Consider the following 18567-nt stretch of genomic DNA (forward strand, 5'->3'; position numbering starts at 1 on the left):
TCACGGGAACTGATATTGCGTGGGCAAAGTACAAAACCCCTTGCCCCACCCCAAAAAGAAAAACACAAAATAAACAATGCGGGAATGAGTTAGGAGTTTGCATATCACGGGAACGGATATCACAGATTCGCGTGTCACAACGCAATAGGCGGATGAGCACGAGGGAACCCGCAGCGAACAGGGTTGTCGCACATGCCGATATCGCAGATCGCAAGGTTGATTTGATTCCTGTCAAACATTGCGCGACCGATATCCAGAGGGAATCGGGGAAGGGGGGGTCTATGTTTCGTAATTTTTATGTTATGGATATTCAGCCCGAAACAACGAGATGGGTGATTTCTCGGAGGTGGGCGTTCATTTGAGAGTTCACGATTTAATGCGTGCGGTATTTCGAATTCATGTGGCTCTGTGCCACAAATATTAATAAGTGAACGATGAACTGATGTCTCATACTTCTGACAAAGCCCAACAATGCATGTCCCACTTTCGGTGATCAGACACGTCGTTGGCTGAGCTGTGGCACTAACGGCACAAAGCAACGCGCCCAAACAAGTGCTCCGAAGGCACTGGTACGGGGAGCGGAGATAAACGGAACTATTATGGCGTGTTGTTTATATTTGTCCAAACACGGTATATTTTTAAACAACAATAAAAGCATTTACTTTTCCTCGCGTTCGAAACGGAGGACTTAAACAACTTAAACAACTTGCGAGGCTCGTTAGATGAAAATAACCACTTGGTGCCTGTTTTCACCAAACAAAAGTCACCTGCTTTGACAAAACTTAAAAAAAAAAAAACTGTTTTGGTTAGTTTTGGCGCAACATTTGCGCTGCAGAGCAAGAACCCCCCCCCCCCCCTTCCAAAAAAAAACAATAAGAAAATCTTGCTTTGGGGTGGGAGCGGCAAAGGAAATTCTTGAAGTTGGGGAAAACTCCTGGGTTTCCCGAGAATTCGGTTTGAGAACCCGTGCCATAGACAATGCCCCTAGAACATGCAACCTCAATGCTCAACCACACAAGGAGGGTCATTAACACAAACGGTCGTAAGGGAGGGGGAGCCCAACTTTTACCATAGGCGATGACCTTAGGTTGTCTCCATTCGTTTCGGTCACTTCCGGCTTCGGTTTTTTCGTCGCGGCGCTCGAGCTCTCGCCGGCCGGTGCCTCGTCACTCGTCCGCTGCAATGCAGACGGCGGCTTTGCAGCCACCGGCCGTGCGTACCGCGACGGCAGACGACGTCGGACTCACCTTGCGCTTGATCAGATGGGTGATCACGTTCACGGGACGGCTCGCTTCCTGAAGGGCGAAACGAAGGCGCACCGGTTTGTGACGTGCACCGACACATTGTATGGCAAAGAGCAGCGAGAAAAACTGCGCAAAGGTCGAACGTGCTGGGAAATGGTGCGCACGAAAGCGGAGCCGAAGAAAACGAGCGCGCAACACGGAAGCGTTGACTCGCAGCTGAGATGCTTTGTGGGTGGAAAAAGAGCTCGAGGAGTTTCTTTCTTCCCATATTTGTTTTGCTTGCAGTTCGGCACCAGTTTTGACGTTCACCGACTTGCCCAACTTGTCGCTCGTGTGTGAAAGCCGGCGGTTCGGCACAACCAATGCTGAACTTTGCACAAAGGTGGGATACAGCTCGCAGGAATTCAGTAGTCGCAATTCCTGAGATCACGAGTAGCATGATAGTATAGAAATTGTTTCTACGCCGATTAAAAAAGAAAACGGTAAAAGATTACTTGGAATTTTGAGTGTGAAGCGCTCGCTTGACACTTTAGCACGATAAATAAGTTATTTGGCATACCTTCATAAGGAGGTATGCACCTCTTCATTAAATTGTTTGTTAAGAGACTAATTTCTAAATTTCGATCGATTGGTATGTTATTTTCCCTTGTTCAATAGTTTTGAGCACCATTTCATCTAAGATTTTCATCCCGGCAAAACCGAGCAAAAATTTTGATGCGAAAATCACCACACTGCCCCGAACGGGCCCATTTGTAAGCTTACACACTTGTACGTTAAACAAATGCTTTACAGGATCTGCATTGCACATGCACCACTCCCAACCCTTTCTCGAAAAGTAAGGTAAAAAATAGACAAAGCTGTACTCACAGATCCCGAAGCAGCATTCTTTACTGGCGACGCAGGCTTTGAAGAAGAAAGAAAGGACAAAATCACAAGCTGCGGACAGTCCATCTTTCTCGCATCAATCCCACCCGGAGCAGCTACCGTAAAGTCCCGAGAGATTGCCCATCTCGTTTTTGTGGCAAAATATCTGTAACTTAAAAATTCCGAAACACCGCCCACCCCTCCGATTCTCATCGGACGTCCCGCGATGTCCGACGTGAATCGCATCCGCCGCATGATCCGCTGTAACGGTACGTCTGATAAGCGAGTTCATAGCAGGTTCTCGCGTTTTTGTTCGTGACCTCCGTGCGCAATATCGGCTCCAGTAACACGCGAGTTGTTCCCGCGTGTATTTTGCATCGTGAAATATGATTCTGCTGCATTCGCGATCTGCAGTACTCGTTTCCGTGACATACGAATTTTTAGTAGATTCCCGCGTCCGCGACCTGCACGTCGCCGCGACCTGCACGTGCAATTTTCGGTTCCTATAACAGGAAAGTTTGTAGCGGGTCCCGCTGTTTATCCCACCGTGAAACGCGAATTTGCGGTGTCCGCGATTTAGAGTATCAGTTCCCCCGTCACGTGCTTTGTAGCAGGTGCCCCAGTGTTTATCATTCATTTTTGACAAAGTTTTGCTGTGGCATCACCCAAGATAGCCCGTCGCATGTTTTTCACCATTTATTTCTTCATTTTAAGTGGGCGTTCTTTCAAAACTTTAGATTAAATGCTAAATTTCACCTCAATAAAAGAAGAAGTTTTGCGCATTGTTCCTACGCCAAGCGAAGTAGTTCTTAGAAGATTTGGTTGTTAAAGGAAGAAGCAATGCTTTTGGCATTTGAAGTGGGTAAGTCTGGATAAGATAACATATCTAATATAAAAAGCACCTACATGTCTCTTAATAATCTACATAAACAGGGAAGATAGTAATGCTCTGCGAGGAGCCAGACTTCTTTTACTACGGTTCTTGAGGTAAAAACGAGCAAGGCAATATATTGGCGACTCCAACGAAATCAACGCCGTCTAGCGGCTGGAACAGAGAGCTGCGACGGGGCATGTTCACTCGTCAGCCTTCTTGAGCGAATCGGACAGCGCCTGGCAGTCTAAAGACGAAGCCGTTGAAGTAGGTATGAAAACACGTAATTAAAATCGTCAAGCGGGTGTCAGAAATCCCAAGGCTGCTCTGAAATGGGGCTTGTGGTGCCATCTGTCGATAGGGGCAGTAAACAGTCAACCGGGTCGTCCGCTGCCAAACAAGTGTGTCGTCTGTTTGCTGGCGCCTTTCAGGAGATGGCGCCACAAACCCAATTCTTGCTTGACCCGTTGTCTGCATCAACGTCCGCCGTTGACCCGAGGGGGTTTGTTGGTCAAATTTTTCGCACAAAGAAATCTACCCCACGAAATTTTGCGAGGTAAAATGCGCCACTAAAATAAACCTTCAATTAAAATTTGAGATTGTTACGAGCAGACGCCAATATTTCCAGACAATTTTGGAGCCAGCCACTAGATTTCTGACACTCCGCATCTACAACTCCCAACCGGTGAATGTCAGTCAGTCAGTTGAAGACAAGTTCCTTCGCTTATGACGCACACAAAGGAAAGCGAGCAGGGAACTTTTTTCTGCAAACTTTCCCCGACACTCGCAAGGTCTGGTGGACGTCCCGAAGAAATGCCGCGGAGTGCTTACGGGTACGCGGTCCATCATCTTCTGGATGGTGGCGTCCTTGAGGGCCTTGCAGTCTTGCCGCAACATGTCCTGTGTGTCCTCCATCTTGGCCCTCACTTCAGGCAAGAGGCCCTTGAGGTCTTCTACTTCCCGCTCCGCCCTCCAGATGGGGTCGTCGTCCAGGCTCCCTGTCCTCTCCTTCCCCTTGCCTTCTTCTATCAGCCTGCATAGGGGTGTGAAACAGGGATTGAATTGGTGGCGCCATCTTATAAGACTAATTCACACACTTGAAACCGCTTAGGACCATGTGCCTTTAAACTTCATACATGGAACACTTGCAGTTTACATACATTTCTTATTTATTGTGCGTATCATTCTTTCATTCTCGGCTCAAAATACTTCTGAGAACGTCATAAACGACAATTCCTCATAGATAATACATTTGATCTCGAAAATATTTGCAAAACCTTCGCTCTAGTGAAATGTACTTCCAGGGTCAGCTCATATATAGCAGCAGCGTGTCCTGCCATTGTAAGAGATCGCAAGAACTCGGCCCTAAGCGAACGGAAGTGTGCGAATAAGTCAAACCAAGATAAATGACTGACATTGATTTACGGAAACTAAATACGAGCACTGCCAAAATCTTACGCGAACGGGAAGCCGCAATTTGCCTTGGGGTGGCCTCGTACCCCGCACCTTTTTTCTTTCGACCTCCCCCCAAAGCCTCTCCTGCACACAACTCCGTAAAATGCCTCCAGGTAACCTGTAGGCCAACAAATCCCTGATCTGCAGGCTCGAAATTTAAATAGGGCAATTCGCTGAGAGCATCTTCTGTAGCATTAGTTGCTCTTGAACGCAGGTCCCTCGATTTCCTCACGTCAAGGAAAGGCGCGCGGAGAGCGACACCGATGCGCCACAGCGAACGCTGAATCGGCGCTTACTTCATTATCATTAGTAACCAGCTGCATTTCAGAGCGGCCAATACCTCCATTCGTCGAAGAAGAAAAGTTCCAGGCAGCGACAACACGGTTAGCCCGATAACAACCGGTCGTGACCTGATCAGTCGTATTAGGCCGAGTGGTTCCCTAATTTAGTCGGGTAGCATTCTCCTCAACACTGACTTGTGTCGGGTGCTGTGCCTGTGTTCAGTGTTTCTCCATCCCACGGGTCATCTTGCCGAAAATGAATGCCCGGAGCAACTAAAAAATTTCGAGAAGCCTGGATGTCTTTATGTGACTGGATTGTACCGCATATTTAGTTGTCTTATGCCAGCACCGCATTTAGGTGACGTCTGATTGGATTGCTGCTAGTTCGCAAATAAGTAGGAAGTATGTTCACCCGACCGCTTCGGGGCTTTTCGATGAACCGTTCAATCAGTTCAACACTTGTTTCATAAGTCATGACAATTAATGAGTAATACAGGTAGTACCGTTAGAACCACAGTACTGAGAAAGAAGGAGTGGAGTGTTAACGAACACAATGTGAGGGCGCTAGTGAGCTCGTGTATTTTCAGAATAGTCTGGACAAACTTTTTAGTAAAATTTATAGCACATTTCACTATCTCTCTAGATAAATAAATAAAAACTTAGTGTGAAACTGCAGAATTTGATTTTCATTCGTGAAATTCAGTTTTGGAACTTAATATCGAACCTTTCGAACTTGTACCTCGAAAAAAAATTGGAAATGTTAGAATATTTTGAACCATCTGTAAAATCATTCAATATCTTTAAACTCGGACTTTGGGAAACCTTAAAATTTTCTAATTGTTTGAATTCGAACCTCAGTGGGGTTCTCAAGATGCAAACTTCTAAAATTCAAACCTTAGCGAGGTTCGAACATTTCAACATTTCGAACTCGAACTTTGGGAAGTTCGCAGCATCCCTAGTAGTTATAAGCACCTGCAGACGTCGCAGTTAAAGTCACGCTACAGTGGCTTCAAGGGGGTAGTGTAGTTATCGCATAGCCTCCACCATGCATCGGGAACGGCAGCTCCTTGGAAGACGATGTCGGTGGCGCTTCGATCCGCAGCTCCGATGGGTGCCTCAATCGGCCGGCAGATAGAGGCACCCTAACACGCTTCGTAACTAATATAAATACATCAAAAACAATTATTTGTTTCCGTGAACCTCCAACGACATGATTTGTGTTTGAAGGTGAATAAAAAATGTGAAACTAGCAGACCACAGTGTAGTCGACAGCTGCGAGTCGGCCGGAGCTGGCTGGAGCCAAGCTGACCAAGCGGCCAAGCCGGAGCCATAGCCGGAACGACGGTGCTGCAAGCGCCAGCGCCACCCGTGGCCGTCTTCCAAAGCCGTGCCGCTTCTCCGGTTTCGTTCGTTACACTACCCCCTTTAAGCCGCTGTAGGCACGCTCTCGCTCACTTGGTGAGGTTGTCCACGCGGAGCTCCAGTGCGCCGAGAGCCGCGCGGAAGTCGTCTGCGGCCTCGTGGTAGTGCCCCGCAAAGGAGTGTGCCAGGCCCCGCTGGTAGTGGGTCTCGGCCAGCTGGCGACTGTCGGCGTCCAGCAGCTCCTGCTGGATGCACAGGCACTTGCCCAGGTCCTCCACTGCCTGCCCGCAGTTGTCCGATTCCAGACTGATCTCGCCCAGCTTGAGCAGCACGTCGGCAACCTTGAGCTGTGCCTCCCGGCTCCCCTTCTTTGCCTGCCTGCGCCGCCACGCCCGCCGTTACGTCGCTTCCTTTCTCGGACAAACAGGAGCGGGGCAAGGGGTGAAGTGCCAGTTAGCCGGCACCCTGGTAATCTTATAAGCCTTTAAAAGGACATCCAACTCGCAAGAAACATATTTTACTAGGCACCTGGACGGGCAACATACATCGCAACAAACTCTCCCCGAAACAAAGAAAATTCTTAGTACAATATTTATGTCACGAGACACATTTTGAATCGGGAGCATTTTCTAAACGTGCTTCTATTTCGAGATGTTGACTCCAAATAAAACCACAATTCATGATCAGAGTTTTTTTTTTTTTTTGTTTTTTTTTTCTTTTTAGAGGGGGAGGGGGGGTGCATTAGTGTACATGAAGACATATCTGTCCTGTTCTGATATCTCAAAATATTTCCGAGTTTGGTGTCTTTTTTAGACAAAGACGAGCCTGGCCCTTCTGGTATCAAACAGTCTTGCGACAGATTCAGAGAAGGCTACAAGCTCAAGGTCAGAGCTTCCTAATCTCTGTTCCGCCTTGTGGTTGTAGCGGAGCATTAGCATGTCGCTCTAGAAAGCTACTTGGTTGCGTGAACGAGAAAACTTGACAGGGGTTATGGGCGCGTGCCTGCAGCTACGTATGTATAAACCAGCTATTCGTCGCTTCAACTGCCAGATTAAAGTGATGAATGAAGGACAACGCACAAAAGGGCGTCTCAAGAGGCCTCGTCTGCATCAGTTCTGGTTTAAGTGGTTGCCTACGGTGATGTCTGGGCATGCCAGTAAAAGTTACAAAAATGCCAGTACCCTTCGAAGATGATCTTTGCCAGTTCCAGCACTTCCCAGGCCAGCTGGAGATTCGAGACTTCCTCCTCCTGTCAAACACGGCAACAAAAGCAAGAGTTAGTCACTCAGACGTTGTCTTTCTACTTCACGATTCAGAAAATCATGAAGTAGAAAGAAAAGGGACAGACAACGTTTGAGACGTTGTCTGTCCCTTTTTCTTTCTACTTCACGATTTTCTGTTTTTCAAACCACAGTCTCAGGTTTTCAATCATCATGTATAACTTACACCAGCTCGCCTCCACTTTAACCATTTTTTCACTAAATTTAGTGCTTGCGTTAGCACACGCTATGCTATAGGTTTTCCCGTAGGAGCGCAATGTCATCCTGTGTTGAAAACCACAGTCGCGAGGATGCCGCTGACGACGCCAGCAAAGTGGCCGCAGTTGCTATCATGGGAGTTGCCATTTTTTAACTGTGCTCGTCTTGGCTTTAGCCAATTTCTCATCACAAATCCTCCTTGGAGGAGCGCAAAAACTCTTTGCGTACGCGTGCAATTTCCAAAAAATAACATACGCTAAAATAGCGCACGCAAAGTGCAAACCACAGTTAGCATTCGGCGCATGCGCAGTGGCGATGCTATTCTTTGTGTAAGTAAGAAAAGCCTCTGCCTAATCTATTTTGAAACTCCTGGTTCTTATCTATTTTGTTTATCTTATATCTTCTTTTATATTGCTCTGCCTTACATCTTAGGTGTGTTAACTCGTTTATCTTATCTTACACCTTTTTTACATTAAGGTCCTACCTCCTCCTTGGGTGCAGGTGCAGATGTGCCAGAAGATGTCCCTGGCTGGCAGGGCTCGCTTGGTTCAATGTCCTCCTTCAGCGCTGGCTCCGGCTTCTCAAGGTCCTCTTCAGCATCTTCCTCCTTCTCGGCTTCAGCGGGACCCTCCCCCTCTGATGAAGAAAATGCACGAGCACACCATTGCAAAAGCCACACCCTGCTAGTCCGAAACACTGTCCTCGCTTTGTGCCAAAGACACCTCATTTCTCACTGCTCGTACATAAATACCTAAGAAGGATCTTCCAAGAGGCGTAGCTGATCGCCGATAAAATGCTAAAGACTTCGTCTCTCGAGGTTAGTTGCGACCGTGTAGAACGTCGCGCATGCAAAGTCAGTTTGCAAGCAACAGGTTACGTGCAAAAACCGAAAAGATTCGACGGTAGATTGACAAGAAAATTCCAAAGACTTCTGAAGCGGTTAGGACGAAAAAGAGAAGACACCAGGGAAGGACAACGGTGTAAAGGACAGAGCACACGACTGAGAGATGCAGCCAGTTTCCTTGCTGAGCTGGTCGCAATTAAGGCCAAGTTTACATGGATGCGACAGTAGCGCATCGAACTGAGAGGGAACCAATCGAACGCACCCAGTACCCTGCGTCTTCCTCTTCTCCGTAATCACAATCGTTATATATCAATTCGATGCACTACAATCGCATCCATGTATCCGAGGCTTAAGTTTGAGACCTTCTTGTGTTTCATCGCTGCTACGACTTCTTAAAGGGGCTGTGCAACGATATTCGCTTGAAATGTTTTTCACTTTACTCGAGTTTAGTGACACTAGTGGGACCCAAGTACACTCGCACGCAACGCCACTGACCATGAAACTCCTTTGTTACGGTGCCATTTCAAGGACAAAAGCGAGCGTTTTCTTTCGATCTCTCCTGCGCAAAACTAGATGATGGAGCTGGGGGATCGCAGTATCTCCCAGTAACGATATCTGAATGCGGTTCATAGATTGCACCCGAGCATTGTGTGTGCACTCTATTTGGGCTCTCGATGATCAACGGCTTGACAAGCGTTCAGGTAGTGGCTCGTGTCCAATCGCTGCAATGATGACAAGAGCCGAACCATAACGATGTCTAAAACTCAGCGTGTGCCATGTGCTTTGCCTACACCAGCGCGTAGCTATGATTAACATGTCGACATGTAACCGGCTCCAGATCCCGTTGCTTCTGTTCTGGCTGCAAGTTAAGGGGGTGAACGCTGTTTTTCTTTTTTTCTTCTTCAACTTCTTCTGCTTGATGTGAAAAACGATTGCGTGTATCATAGGTCCAACAACATTGGGGATTCGTTTTAAGTGGTATTTGCGCGAAGTACAAAATTGTTGCATCGCCCCTAAATAGTGGCAGCGTTCCACGATACCCTAAAAAGAATTTCCTGCTCTATCTAATCAGAATGCTCCAAATTTTACTACAGGTTGCTTTTGCACAGCCCACCGATGAAATACTTATATGAAAAACGAGGATAAATACAGACGATCTCTCTTTCAGCTTGAAACATATAGTTTTGGACGCAGAGTTCCTTATTAGGGTTGCCGCGTGCACTTTCTATGTTCAAAGTTACTTCCAGCCGACGAAATCCACCGTTCAGAGCACGATTCCTGACCGGAGTGTCGAGAGAACACCCCGCCGATCCAAAGAGCAACATAATAAAGACAAAATATCGGTTACAAACGACAGACGTCGCTGCTTGCAACTTTCGACCTTCCAAGGGCTTGCATTTCGCGTTGCTCGTTTATTCGAAACGGAGGTGGAAAGGAGCCACAAGAGAGAGAGAGAGAAGTGGAGAAGAAGATGAGACAGGTGCATGAGACTTTGTTCCTCACCTCCCTTCACCTCCCTAGTTTCCATCACCTCTGCCACCGAGGAGCTACCCTCGCCCCCAGAGCCCTCGACACTAGAAGAAACCTCAGCCGTCTTTTCCTTCTCTTTCGTGGCTGCGTCGGACTTGGGGACCTCCGCTTTGTTCTCGCTACCTTCGGAGCCGCCTCCTGTGGGGAGGCACGTGCCGGCCAATGGGAAGCAAGAAGCAAACTTGTCACGTGGCCGAGTGCAGCCAATAGCAGACAGCCGCAGTGTCATCTGCCAATCACATAGCTCCGCTCGCGTAAAAACGCCATGTGACTGCGACTATACACCTTTCAAAAAAAAAGAAAACTCGAGGTATGCCTAGGCACTTTTTACGAGTTGTGAATGCAAGAGCATGCAAAGCCGCTCGTCCGCTGCATACTTTTCCTCGCTAGTCAGCGCGTGTGCTCCCCTGGGCACGCTGACCTTGGACGTTCCGTGTTAACGGCGCGCTGATGGGCATGCAGCGCCATGGGGTGAGCAGTCGTCGAAACTGATGAGCACAGCGGCCAATAAGAGCCCCGTTGACGCACGCCAGTCAATGAAACCGAAGGCGAAATCCGTCAGCTCTACTCCTATTGGGATCGGGGAAACTAGGTGCCGTTTTCGCGCTTCAAACTGATGACGTCAGCTCGTTCCACAGGACAGTTGATGCTTTCGCATTAAAACACTCAGCCCCAGGGTCAAGAGAACCTTTTTCAAGCACACTCACTGGGTTTGGGGCTGCCTTGGCAACGGCGTCCCTGCTAACCTTACCCGAGTGGACTGTTGATTTCGACAGGCGTAGCGTACGTAGGCACACTTTCAGTCACAGCTGGCAGGTAAATGCTCGCATTGTCCTGTTGTTTTTGCGTTTCATGGAGTATATACTCTCTCGATGACACTTAGAATGCACTGTACCATATTTGAAATTAAAAAGACAAAGAGCTTTAAGCTATTTTTGTTCAGTGTGTGTGCAACAAAAGGACTGCGATTAGAATGTTTGTTTTATTTTATTTTACGAGGCGCCGCCCGCTCAGTCGTATCAAATGACAAAGCACTTAGCCGTTGAAAATCATTTACGATAGCCCAACGGCAAAGGGTTCATTTTAGAAATGTCTCGAAAACCACAACAATAGTCAACCGTGTTGACACAATCACTTCCTGATGATCGGACAAGAACCGAAAGGACGTCGTTTTGGGGCACGCTTGGGGGAGAGCTTCCTTTTTTCGCAGTACCGTCACCAAGGCAAAGAAACAGACATGACTGATATGTCCTCAACTCCAACCAGAAAGGCTATCTTTCGCAAAGATACACTCTCTGGGATTATTTCGGGGCAGAACAGCTGTCATTGTTCGCAAAATCGCATCAAGGGTTGTTTGACGTTCTTTTCTTCCTTCGTCTGCTGTGATTGCTGAGCAGAAACGCAAAAAGGGTGCGCGGAAACTTCCAAGAACAGTCGAAAAACTCCAAATGCAAAACCGCAAAACACAGGTGGAGAATCGAGCTGAGCAGGTTTCTAACGTCCAAAAGAGTGGCAGACAATTTCTAGCCACTGGGGGCTGCAAGAGTCACACCAGTAGCATCATCATCATTAGCAACACAGTGGAGGCCTAAACTCCATTCACCCTTAAGCTGAGACCAGAAGCTTTGCCTTTGGCGCAAACTTGCTGGCTTCCGCAGTGCTTTGGTTGCGCATGCCTGCACGTTCACACTTGTGTTAGTAAGGGCAGAACGTTCGTGCTGAAGGCTGAGCGTCTAGTATCAACTTAAGGAAGAACGGAGTATAGGGAATGTTTTTTTTTAAACAAGTATATTCGCTGACAAGGTGAGAACAGCAGGGCAGATCTTTCGAATGCTCGGCTGGATGGATGCTAACAGCTGTGCCCTTCACAACGGGCGGTAGCTTGTGCCACCTAGACTAGAAACTAAAGACCAAAAGTATGGTTCCTCCCTTCGCCCTTCTAAGTCGATTTTCCCCTCTGCAATTTCGTAACTATCACAGGGCGGTGTCAGATATCACCAGGAAGACCTTCAACATCACTCCCCGTCTCCCCCGGCAAGGGAGTCGCCAATTCTCCTCTGTCCCCAGTTAAGCTAGGTAGATGTGCGTCATATAATTCTCCCTAGATAAATCCCACCTGTCTTGTAATCTCCTTTCTGTTATTGTAATCTCGTCCTGGAGGTGGGAAAACCGAAACTCCTCCCTAATCTTCTCATCAGGTCAGTGACTATAGATTGCAATTGGAAACGGGAATGGAAGACTTTCCAGTTAGGTTGGCCTCGAAAGGTACACTGATAGAGCGAGACATTGATGGTTGAAACTAAAGGCCCGTTCACACTCTTGCGACCGAGTACGACTGAGAGAGACGAGATTTCTTACAACTTCTTAAATGTTTCTAGAATGAGGGAACACACTGACATTGTGGCGCCATCTATGCGGTGACCCTAGAACTGCATTTCACAAAAGCGAAAGTTTTGCGGGATTTCCGAGGTCAAATGTGCGTAATACCCATAGAAAGGCTCGTTTATAACATTGACAAAAGCTTTTCGAGCCAAAAAAGAAAGGATATTGCGCGAGAAATAAAAAAAAAAATATGCCGGACCGCCGAGTTTATACTGTTTCCCAATAGATGGGGCCAGTGTGTTCTCTGGTTTAAGAAGTTTTAAGGAACCCAGGTTTAAGAGGTCGCAAGCAGTCGCAAGAGTGTGAACGGGCCATTAAGCAAGAGTGCAATCAAGCTGGTTCAATACTCACATGGTAACCCAAGACAGGCAAGAGAGAATGGGACGGACAACAGAAAGCTCCAAACACAGCTGCGTTTGGGGTTTTGTGCTGTCAGTCCCGTTTTCCCCCGCCAACATTAACAATAGTTTTTCTTTGCCAAAGGATACTGATTCTCGAGACACGACCCAACAATGTTTTTACTGCAGAGTCACATTTGCTACGAAAAAAGTACAAAATTAAACCGAAAACCGGCACGGAGAATTGTCATGACGGACGTCTCGGGAAATTGCTTGAACTACTACGATTCCCACGACTGTGCGTGTAGGGTTTCATTCTATCAACGCGTTTTCGGGGTTTTGGTGTTCGTACAGATTTGTCTTATAGATTATATTATTTTTGCTAATAAAGATGTGCCCAACACAGCATGTCGCTTCTCAAACATTCCAAGTTCCGTGCCGTTGCCACACGACATGACAGAGTAAAAGATCAAGGGAAGCGCCAAGGGGTTAGAACTTGAGCGGCCATCTTCTTGCGGAAAATAGCCGGTCGTATCTCGAACGGCTATTTTCTTCCGGGAAATGGCCGGATTTCAAGCCGCAGCGACATTTTTATTACTGGGCCCTTACGAGTTGCAGCTTCATTAAACTTCAGATACACAAAAATGCCTCGTCATTGTCCTTTTAACGGCTTGTGCTGGCAAATCGTCGGAGACATGCGCTCCCTTTCTAATAACAGGATGGGCTTCGATCGATCAAATGCAGTGAGGGCTCGTTAGTGTACAAAAATGTCCGTCTCACCTGCTGCCTCCCCTCCACTTCCTTCTCCCTCCCCCTCTTCTGCTTCCTCGTCGTCCTCTTCTTCCTCTTCCTCCTCCGAATCTTGGGAGAAGAGCAGAGAAATACCGGCATGAGGCGCGTGGCAATAAACCATGCACAGCCTCGGCGGAGATGCCGTCCAAAGCCTTGCAAAAATCTTTCGATTCTGACCGAGGCTGCGGACGACCTCCATACCCAACGCCATAGAATGCACACTTGTGTTCCCATACATCCAGATGTCCGAGTTGCACTTTGCAGGAGTGCCACATCCGCAGACACTGGGAACTCTCCCTTTGGGAAGCGTTTCTGCCCACATTGGCGCTTCTTCCACTCGGCTCTTGTTGCCAGTGCCAGGAGCTCCGTGGTGCTTGAAGCGTGTCTCGGACCACGTCCTCGAAAGTGGTCCCTTAATTTCAGCCCAATGACGTTGTAAGAGTGCCACGAAAGCAGCAGACGCATATACTGCTGCAGGTCGCTCTCCAGCCCGACACTTCGCGGAAGCTGCGGCAGCCGTGAGTTGGGACACTGAGGAGACAATGACACTCGCCTTCGCTCGTACACAGTGTCGGACCTTCTACGACCAAACGCCGCAATCATGACATCCGACGGCGTACCACGCCAGCTTCCACGTTGTCGTTCGTAGCCGCTTCGAGACCACTCGGACCACTTTGACGCAAAGGCGGCATAAAGCGCAAAACAACTGCACGTCAAAACTGTCCGATCTGACCTGCGAACAGCAGGAACGACGTTCGGGGGCGAGGGTTTTCGTAGCACCGGAGAGCATCGAGAACCCTCGCCTCCGAACGTCGTACCGGCAGTTCGCACATCGGATCGGACAGTTTCGACGCGCATGTGTTTCGCGCTTAAAGAACACATGCAAACGAAAAAAAACAATTTTTTTTTAAACAGGCTAGATGGAAAAATATTAAAAAACGAATTTACAACGAAGAAAAAAAAAATTTACAGCTATATTTACGACACAAAACGAATTTGTAGTTTGCACCCACGGAAGCCGCCGCTGGTCACGTGGTAGGCCCGCACGCCGCCACGCTGCCTCGTCGACGCCGCAAAGTCACGCCGCCGCCGCATGCCAAGCGTTGTGCAACGCCGCTTCAATGTGTTTCTCCACGCCGCCGTCGCTCAAGTTCGTCTGCTTCGGAGTGCCGCCACCGTCATCTGACCGGCGCACAGGTCTATCACATCTGCTTACGCTTTTTCAGGAGTTTCCTTTGGGCTCTAAAAGTTACTTATTCATCTTAGTTTTTTGTTATACTTCAAACAAAGATCAATAAGTTACTTTTAGAGGCCATAGGAAGCTTCCGAAAGAGCGCAAGCACCACGTGATAAATAAGGGCCAGTCACGTGATAAAAAAGGGCCACTTTTCCGCGGCGCCCGTGGGCGCCAACTACAAATTCGTATAGCGCTGTAAATATAGCTCTAAAATTTTTTTTTCTTCGTTGTAAAATTGATTTATGACATTTGTTTTTCCATCTAAGCTGTTTAAAAAACATATTTCTTTCTTTGCATGTGACCTTTAAGACGCTAAATGCGTCGATCCGAAATGTGAAGTAGGCATCGCATCGTTACCCCATTACCGGCGTTGCCCGCATCTTCCCAAGAAGAGCGCAGGAGACGATGTTTTGCTACTGTGTCCAACCAAAACGGAGGAACGACAGGCTGTTTGATGCTTCCCGCGCAATTATGTTCACATATCTTTTTTCTATTACGTGCACCCCCCTACAATAAAGATTCAAAAGGTATTGAATAAAGAAATATATGAATAAAACTTATGCAAGATGATTATGCTCACAAAGACCAAGGTTGCACACATGTGTCCCGCACAGACCGCACACACTTTTTAAATTTTATTTTGCAGATTTAGAAGGGGAAAATAAAGGTATGCAGGTTGCGTGACATTCATTTCCCTACCAAATTTAGTTGGGAAACTGAAGGTTGTGTGAAGTAAATTTCTCTGCTAAATTTCGCGGAAAACTGGCAGTATACGGGTCACGTGACGTCAATTTTCATTCCAAATTTAGGTGAAAACTGACTCAGCATACCACTGGTCTCGTGACGTCACACGTAACGCTAGTTCGCGACAATTTTCTCGCAGAAAACACAAATAACGCGCCTTCGGCTTTAATGAATAAACAATCTCCTCACCCAGGGCATTCCCCAGCACTCCGGTCTCCTGCCTGGCAAGCTCAAGCAGGGCCTTGCCGTAACAGAGGTAGGCTTCCCCGCACTGCGGCGCCGTCTCGCCGTACAGCACTCCCAGGAGCTGGCATGCCTCCTGCAGGCTGGCCACGGCGCTCGGGAAGTCCTGCACCAGCAGGTGCCGCTTCCCTTGGAGAAGCAACATGGCCGCGTCCACGGGGGCCTCCTTGCCTCCTTCTGGGGCGGCATCGCTGCCAAGCATATGCCCGTCGGGCAATGAAGTTTCTCGTCGAACGGGTGGCGCCATCTTAAGACTAATTAATACACTAGCAACTGCTTAAGACCGTGTGCCTTTGAACCATCTCAAAATCTCTTACGATGCGAGAATACACCGGCGGCGTCTCACAGGTGGCCGTGGAACACTCACAGTTGCCTTATATTTTCCAGTTTCTTTTGCTCTAAAATCAAAATCTTTTGACAATGTTAAACAACTGTTTCTTATCATATGTAGTAGAAACATTTGATCTCGCTCATACCACAAAACCTTCCCTCTAGTGAAATGACGTTCCAAGGTGACCTCGTAGATGGTGCCAGCATGTTTTCTCGTCTAGCACCACTGTATAATGCTCCTGCACGGAGCAGAGTAGTACCATTGCTTGATGTGTCGAGTTCGCCAACAATCCACGCTCACTACCAGCTCACGGCAATCGTGTGGGCAAAATCTGTCTGCGCTTTTGCAAAATGTTTTAGTCTCTGCGGCGGGAGCATTGGCATGGTATCGGAGGTCGTTGTTTTCGTGATATTTCGAGCATTTGAAAGGGACCCAGATGCCAGGGCGTTGCACTTTCAAATGTAATAATTGGCACGAGGCTGGAGAAAAGCTTTTTCTTAACCTGGAGGGCGAGGAAAACCGCAAATGACGACATTTGTCGCTGTCGCGAATCAGTAAAAAGGTCTTCACTCCCATCTTTTGTACTCGGCAGTGTATATTATTGCGATAATTAATGCAACAGTTTGAAGAACCGAATGAACACAAACTGTAATATTCGTGGGGTCATTTTGCCGAAGATCAGTTCTCTGGATGCCGGAACGACGGCAGCAGACACAAGCTAGCGCGAAATGTTGTGCCTTCGGTATGTTTTGTACAGTCCATCTTGTCGATATTCAGCGAGGGCAGGACGGTCATTACTGTCATGACCAATGTCAACGATGTTAGGACATTACCTTCACCAACTTCTCACTTTGAATTGCAAGTAAAAAATAATTTGGTGTCCCGTAGGAAATAAAGCACTAAGAGCACTAGGAAGGTACTCTGACAATTTGTGCCATTATTACCAAATAACCTAATCCACTCGCCAGCACCTAACGATTCTATAAGAAATGAAGAGTAAAAAACATGCGCTAATAAAAAGAATCGCCGCCATTGCGAATGAACCTCCCTTGGTACTTCCGCCACGGTTTCCTTTGGTTAATCTCAACAGTAGAGACTCCACGAAAAGTTGGCGGCACAGCTGGTAGAACCGCAGAAATGCCCCCCACTCGCCACAGATCCCACTGCGTTGTCTGCTACCGTAAAGTAATTTGGGCTCAAAACAAGACTTCTTCGCTCGCTCAGGCTATAAGAAGTGAATGAAATTCTTTTAGAGTGCTTGCCTACGACATAGAAAACAGTTTTCACACGATGAAGGGCATAGATAGTATGAAACCCCCCCTTCCTTCTATACATGATACATCCACCGTGCAAGAGTTGGAACCTTTTTGGCATTCGTCGCTAGTCGCCGAGTGGGGGCGCTACGCTTGGCATCACTCCGCTCTCTACAGGAGCACTGTAAGGTGGCTCTTCTGTCGTCGTAAGAGCTCGGTCCTAAGCAAACGAAAGTGCGAAACGGGCCCTTGCATGGAATTCTCGCAACTCTCGGACGACCTGCGGCCGTAATCATTGGACCTGATTCGAAACTTGAACGTCTGAACGTCCCGCCAAACTTCAACACGGCGCTTGTGTCCAATTGTTCTGCGGCAAGGCCTTTCCAAACTTGAACTTGTCGGCCATGGGCCGCGCCAACTATAGTGACAGAATGAGAATGACGAGGAAGAGCTTCCATTGTTCCGCGCCTCCAGTGCGAGCCTCCCACGTTCAACGACGCTTTGGCATCTGGTGCACAGCCAAAACACAACGAAAGACATGGAGCGTGTGCTGAGGGCCGGGCATTCAAGACACACCCTGCCTTTCTCGCTCTGCCAGTGACTATAGCAGATGGTCAAGGTGCCTCCTGTTCACTGCCCTAAAACTATAAAGCAGTTTTTTTTGTTTTTTTTTTAATTTTGTTGCTGATTTTTGTAATATTTTCACCATGGATTAAATATCCACCCCTGATTATGTCTACAAGATATCTAATTAAAACATGTATTTTTTTTAGAGACAATAAAGTTTGATGCTTACGCGCACACCTCCGAATTGCTTGCTGCCACTATACTGGCAACAATGAGCAGGGGCATTTGCAACAGTCATCCTGGTGATATCCCACATCACCTGGTGATAATTGCAAAATTGCAGAGGGGTAGCAAATTGGCTCAGAAGGGCAAAGGGAGGGGTCATACTTTTGGTTCTTAGTTTCTAGGCTAGGTGGCACATGCTATCGCCCGATATAGAGGTTATTGCATCTAGCACTCATCCATCCACGACGTCAAATGTTGTATCGGAGAGCAGACGACGCTCCCTCCTCCAGGTCGTTCTGCAGCGAGCGTTTATGGTTCTGCGGACTGCGTCTGGTTCGGGCTGTTTGAAGCAGGTGATGTGCTGTGGGGTGCAATAACACCACAAAGAAATGCAGCAGGGTGACATTTATCGGTTTCTAACTGAGCTGTTGCTGCGACGAAAGCGGGTTCGAGTAGCCTGACACGAACGCTGGCTCAATAGTGTTCACGTCGTGCTAGAAAATAGTTCACGCCATGTTAGCGAACG

General features: G+C 47.7%; 1 protein-coding gene across 4 annotated transcripts in view; it reads right to left on the minus strand.

The window, feature by feature from the left end:
• Positions 1-18567, minus strand: part of LOC8053167 (nuclear autoantigenic sperm protein) — a 34897-nt gene that overhangs the window by 14778 nt on the left and 1552 nt on the right. Inside the window, exons 2-11 of one of the 4 annotated variants that reach the window (XM_040211582.3) lie at positions 15612-15856; positions 13430-13510; positions 9903-10067; positions 8040-8191; positions 7259-7326; positions 6171-6455; positions 3811-4012; positions 2112-2147; positions 1248-1295; positions 1070-1177 (exon numbers count right to left, since the gene is read on the minus strand). In XM_040211582.3, coding sequence (XP_040067516.1) covers positions 1070-1177; positions 1248-1295; positions 2112-2147; positions 3811-4012; positions 6171-6455; positions 7259-7326; positions 8040-8191; positions 9903-10067; positions 13430-13510; positions 15612-15856 — 1390 coding nt within the window. The remainder of the gene's footprint in view (positions 1-1069; positions 1178-1247; positions 1296-2111; positions 2148-3810; positions 4013-6170; positions 6456-7258; positions 7327-8039; positions 8192-9902; positions 10068-13429; positions 13511-15611; positions 15857-18567) is intronic. The other 3 variants (XM_040211583.2, XM_040211584.3, XM_040501384.2) reach the window with 3 other exon arrangements.

This window comes from Ixodes scapularis, unplaced genomic scaffold (assembly GCF_016920785.2).
Source record: "Ixodes scapularis isolate PalLabHiFi unplaced genomic scaffold, ASM1692078v2 PGA_scaffold12__126_contigs__length_90152505, whole genome shotgun sequence".
In the NCBI taxonomy this organism is placed as follows: domain Eukaryota; kingdom Metazoa; phylum Arthropoda; class Arachnida; order Ixodida; family Ixodidae; genus Ixodes; species Ixodes scapularis.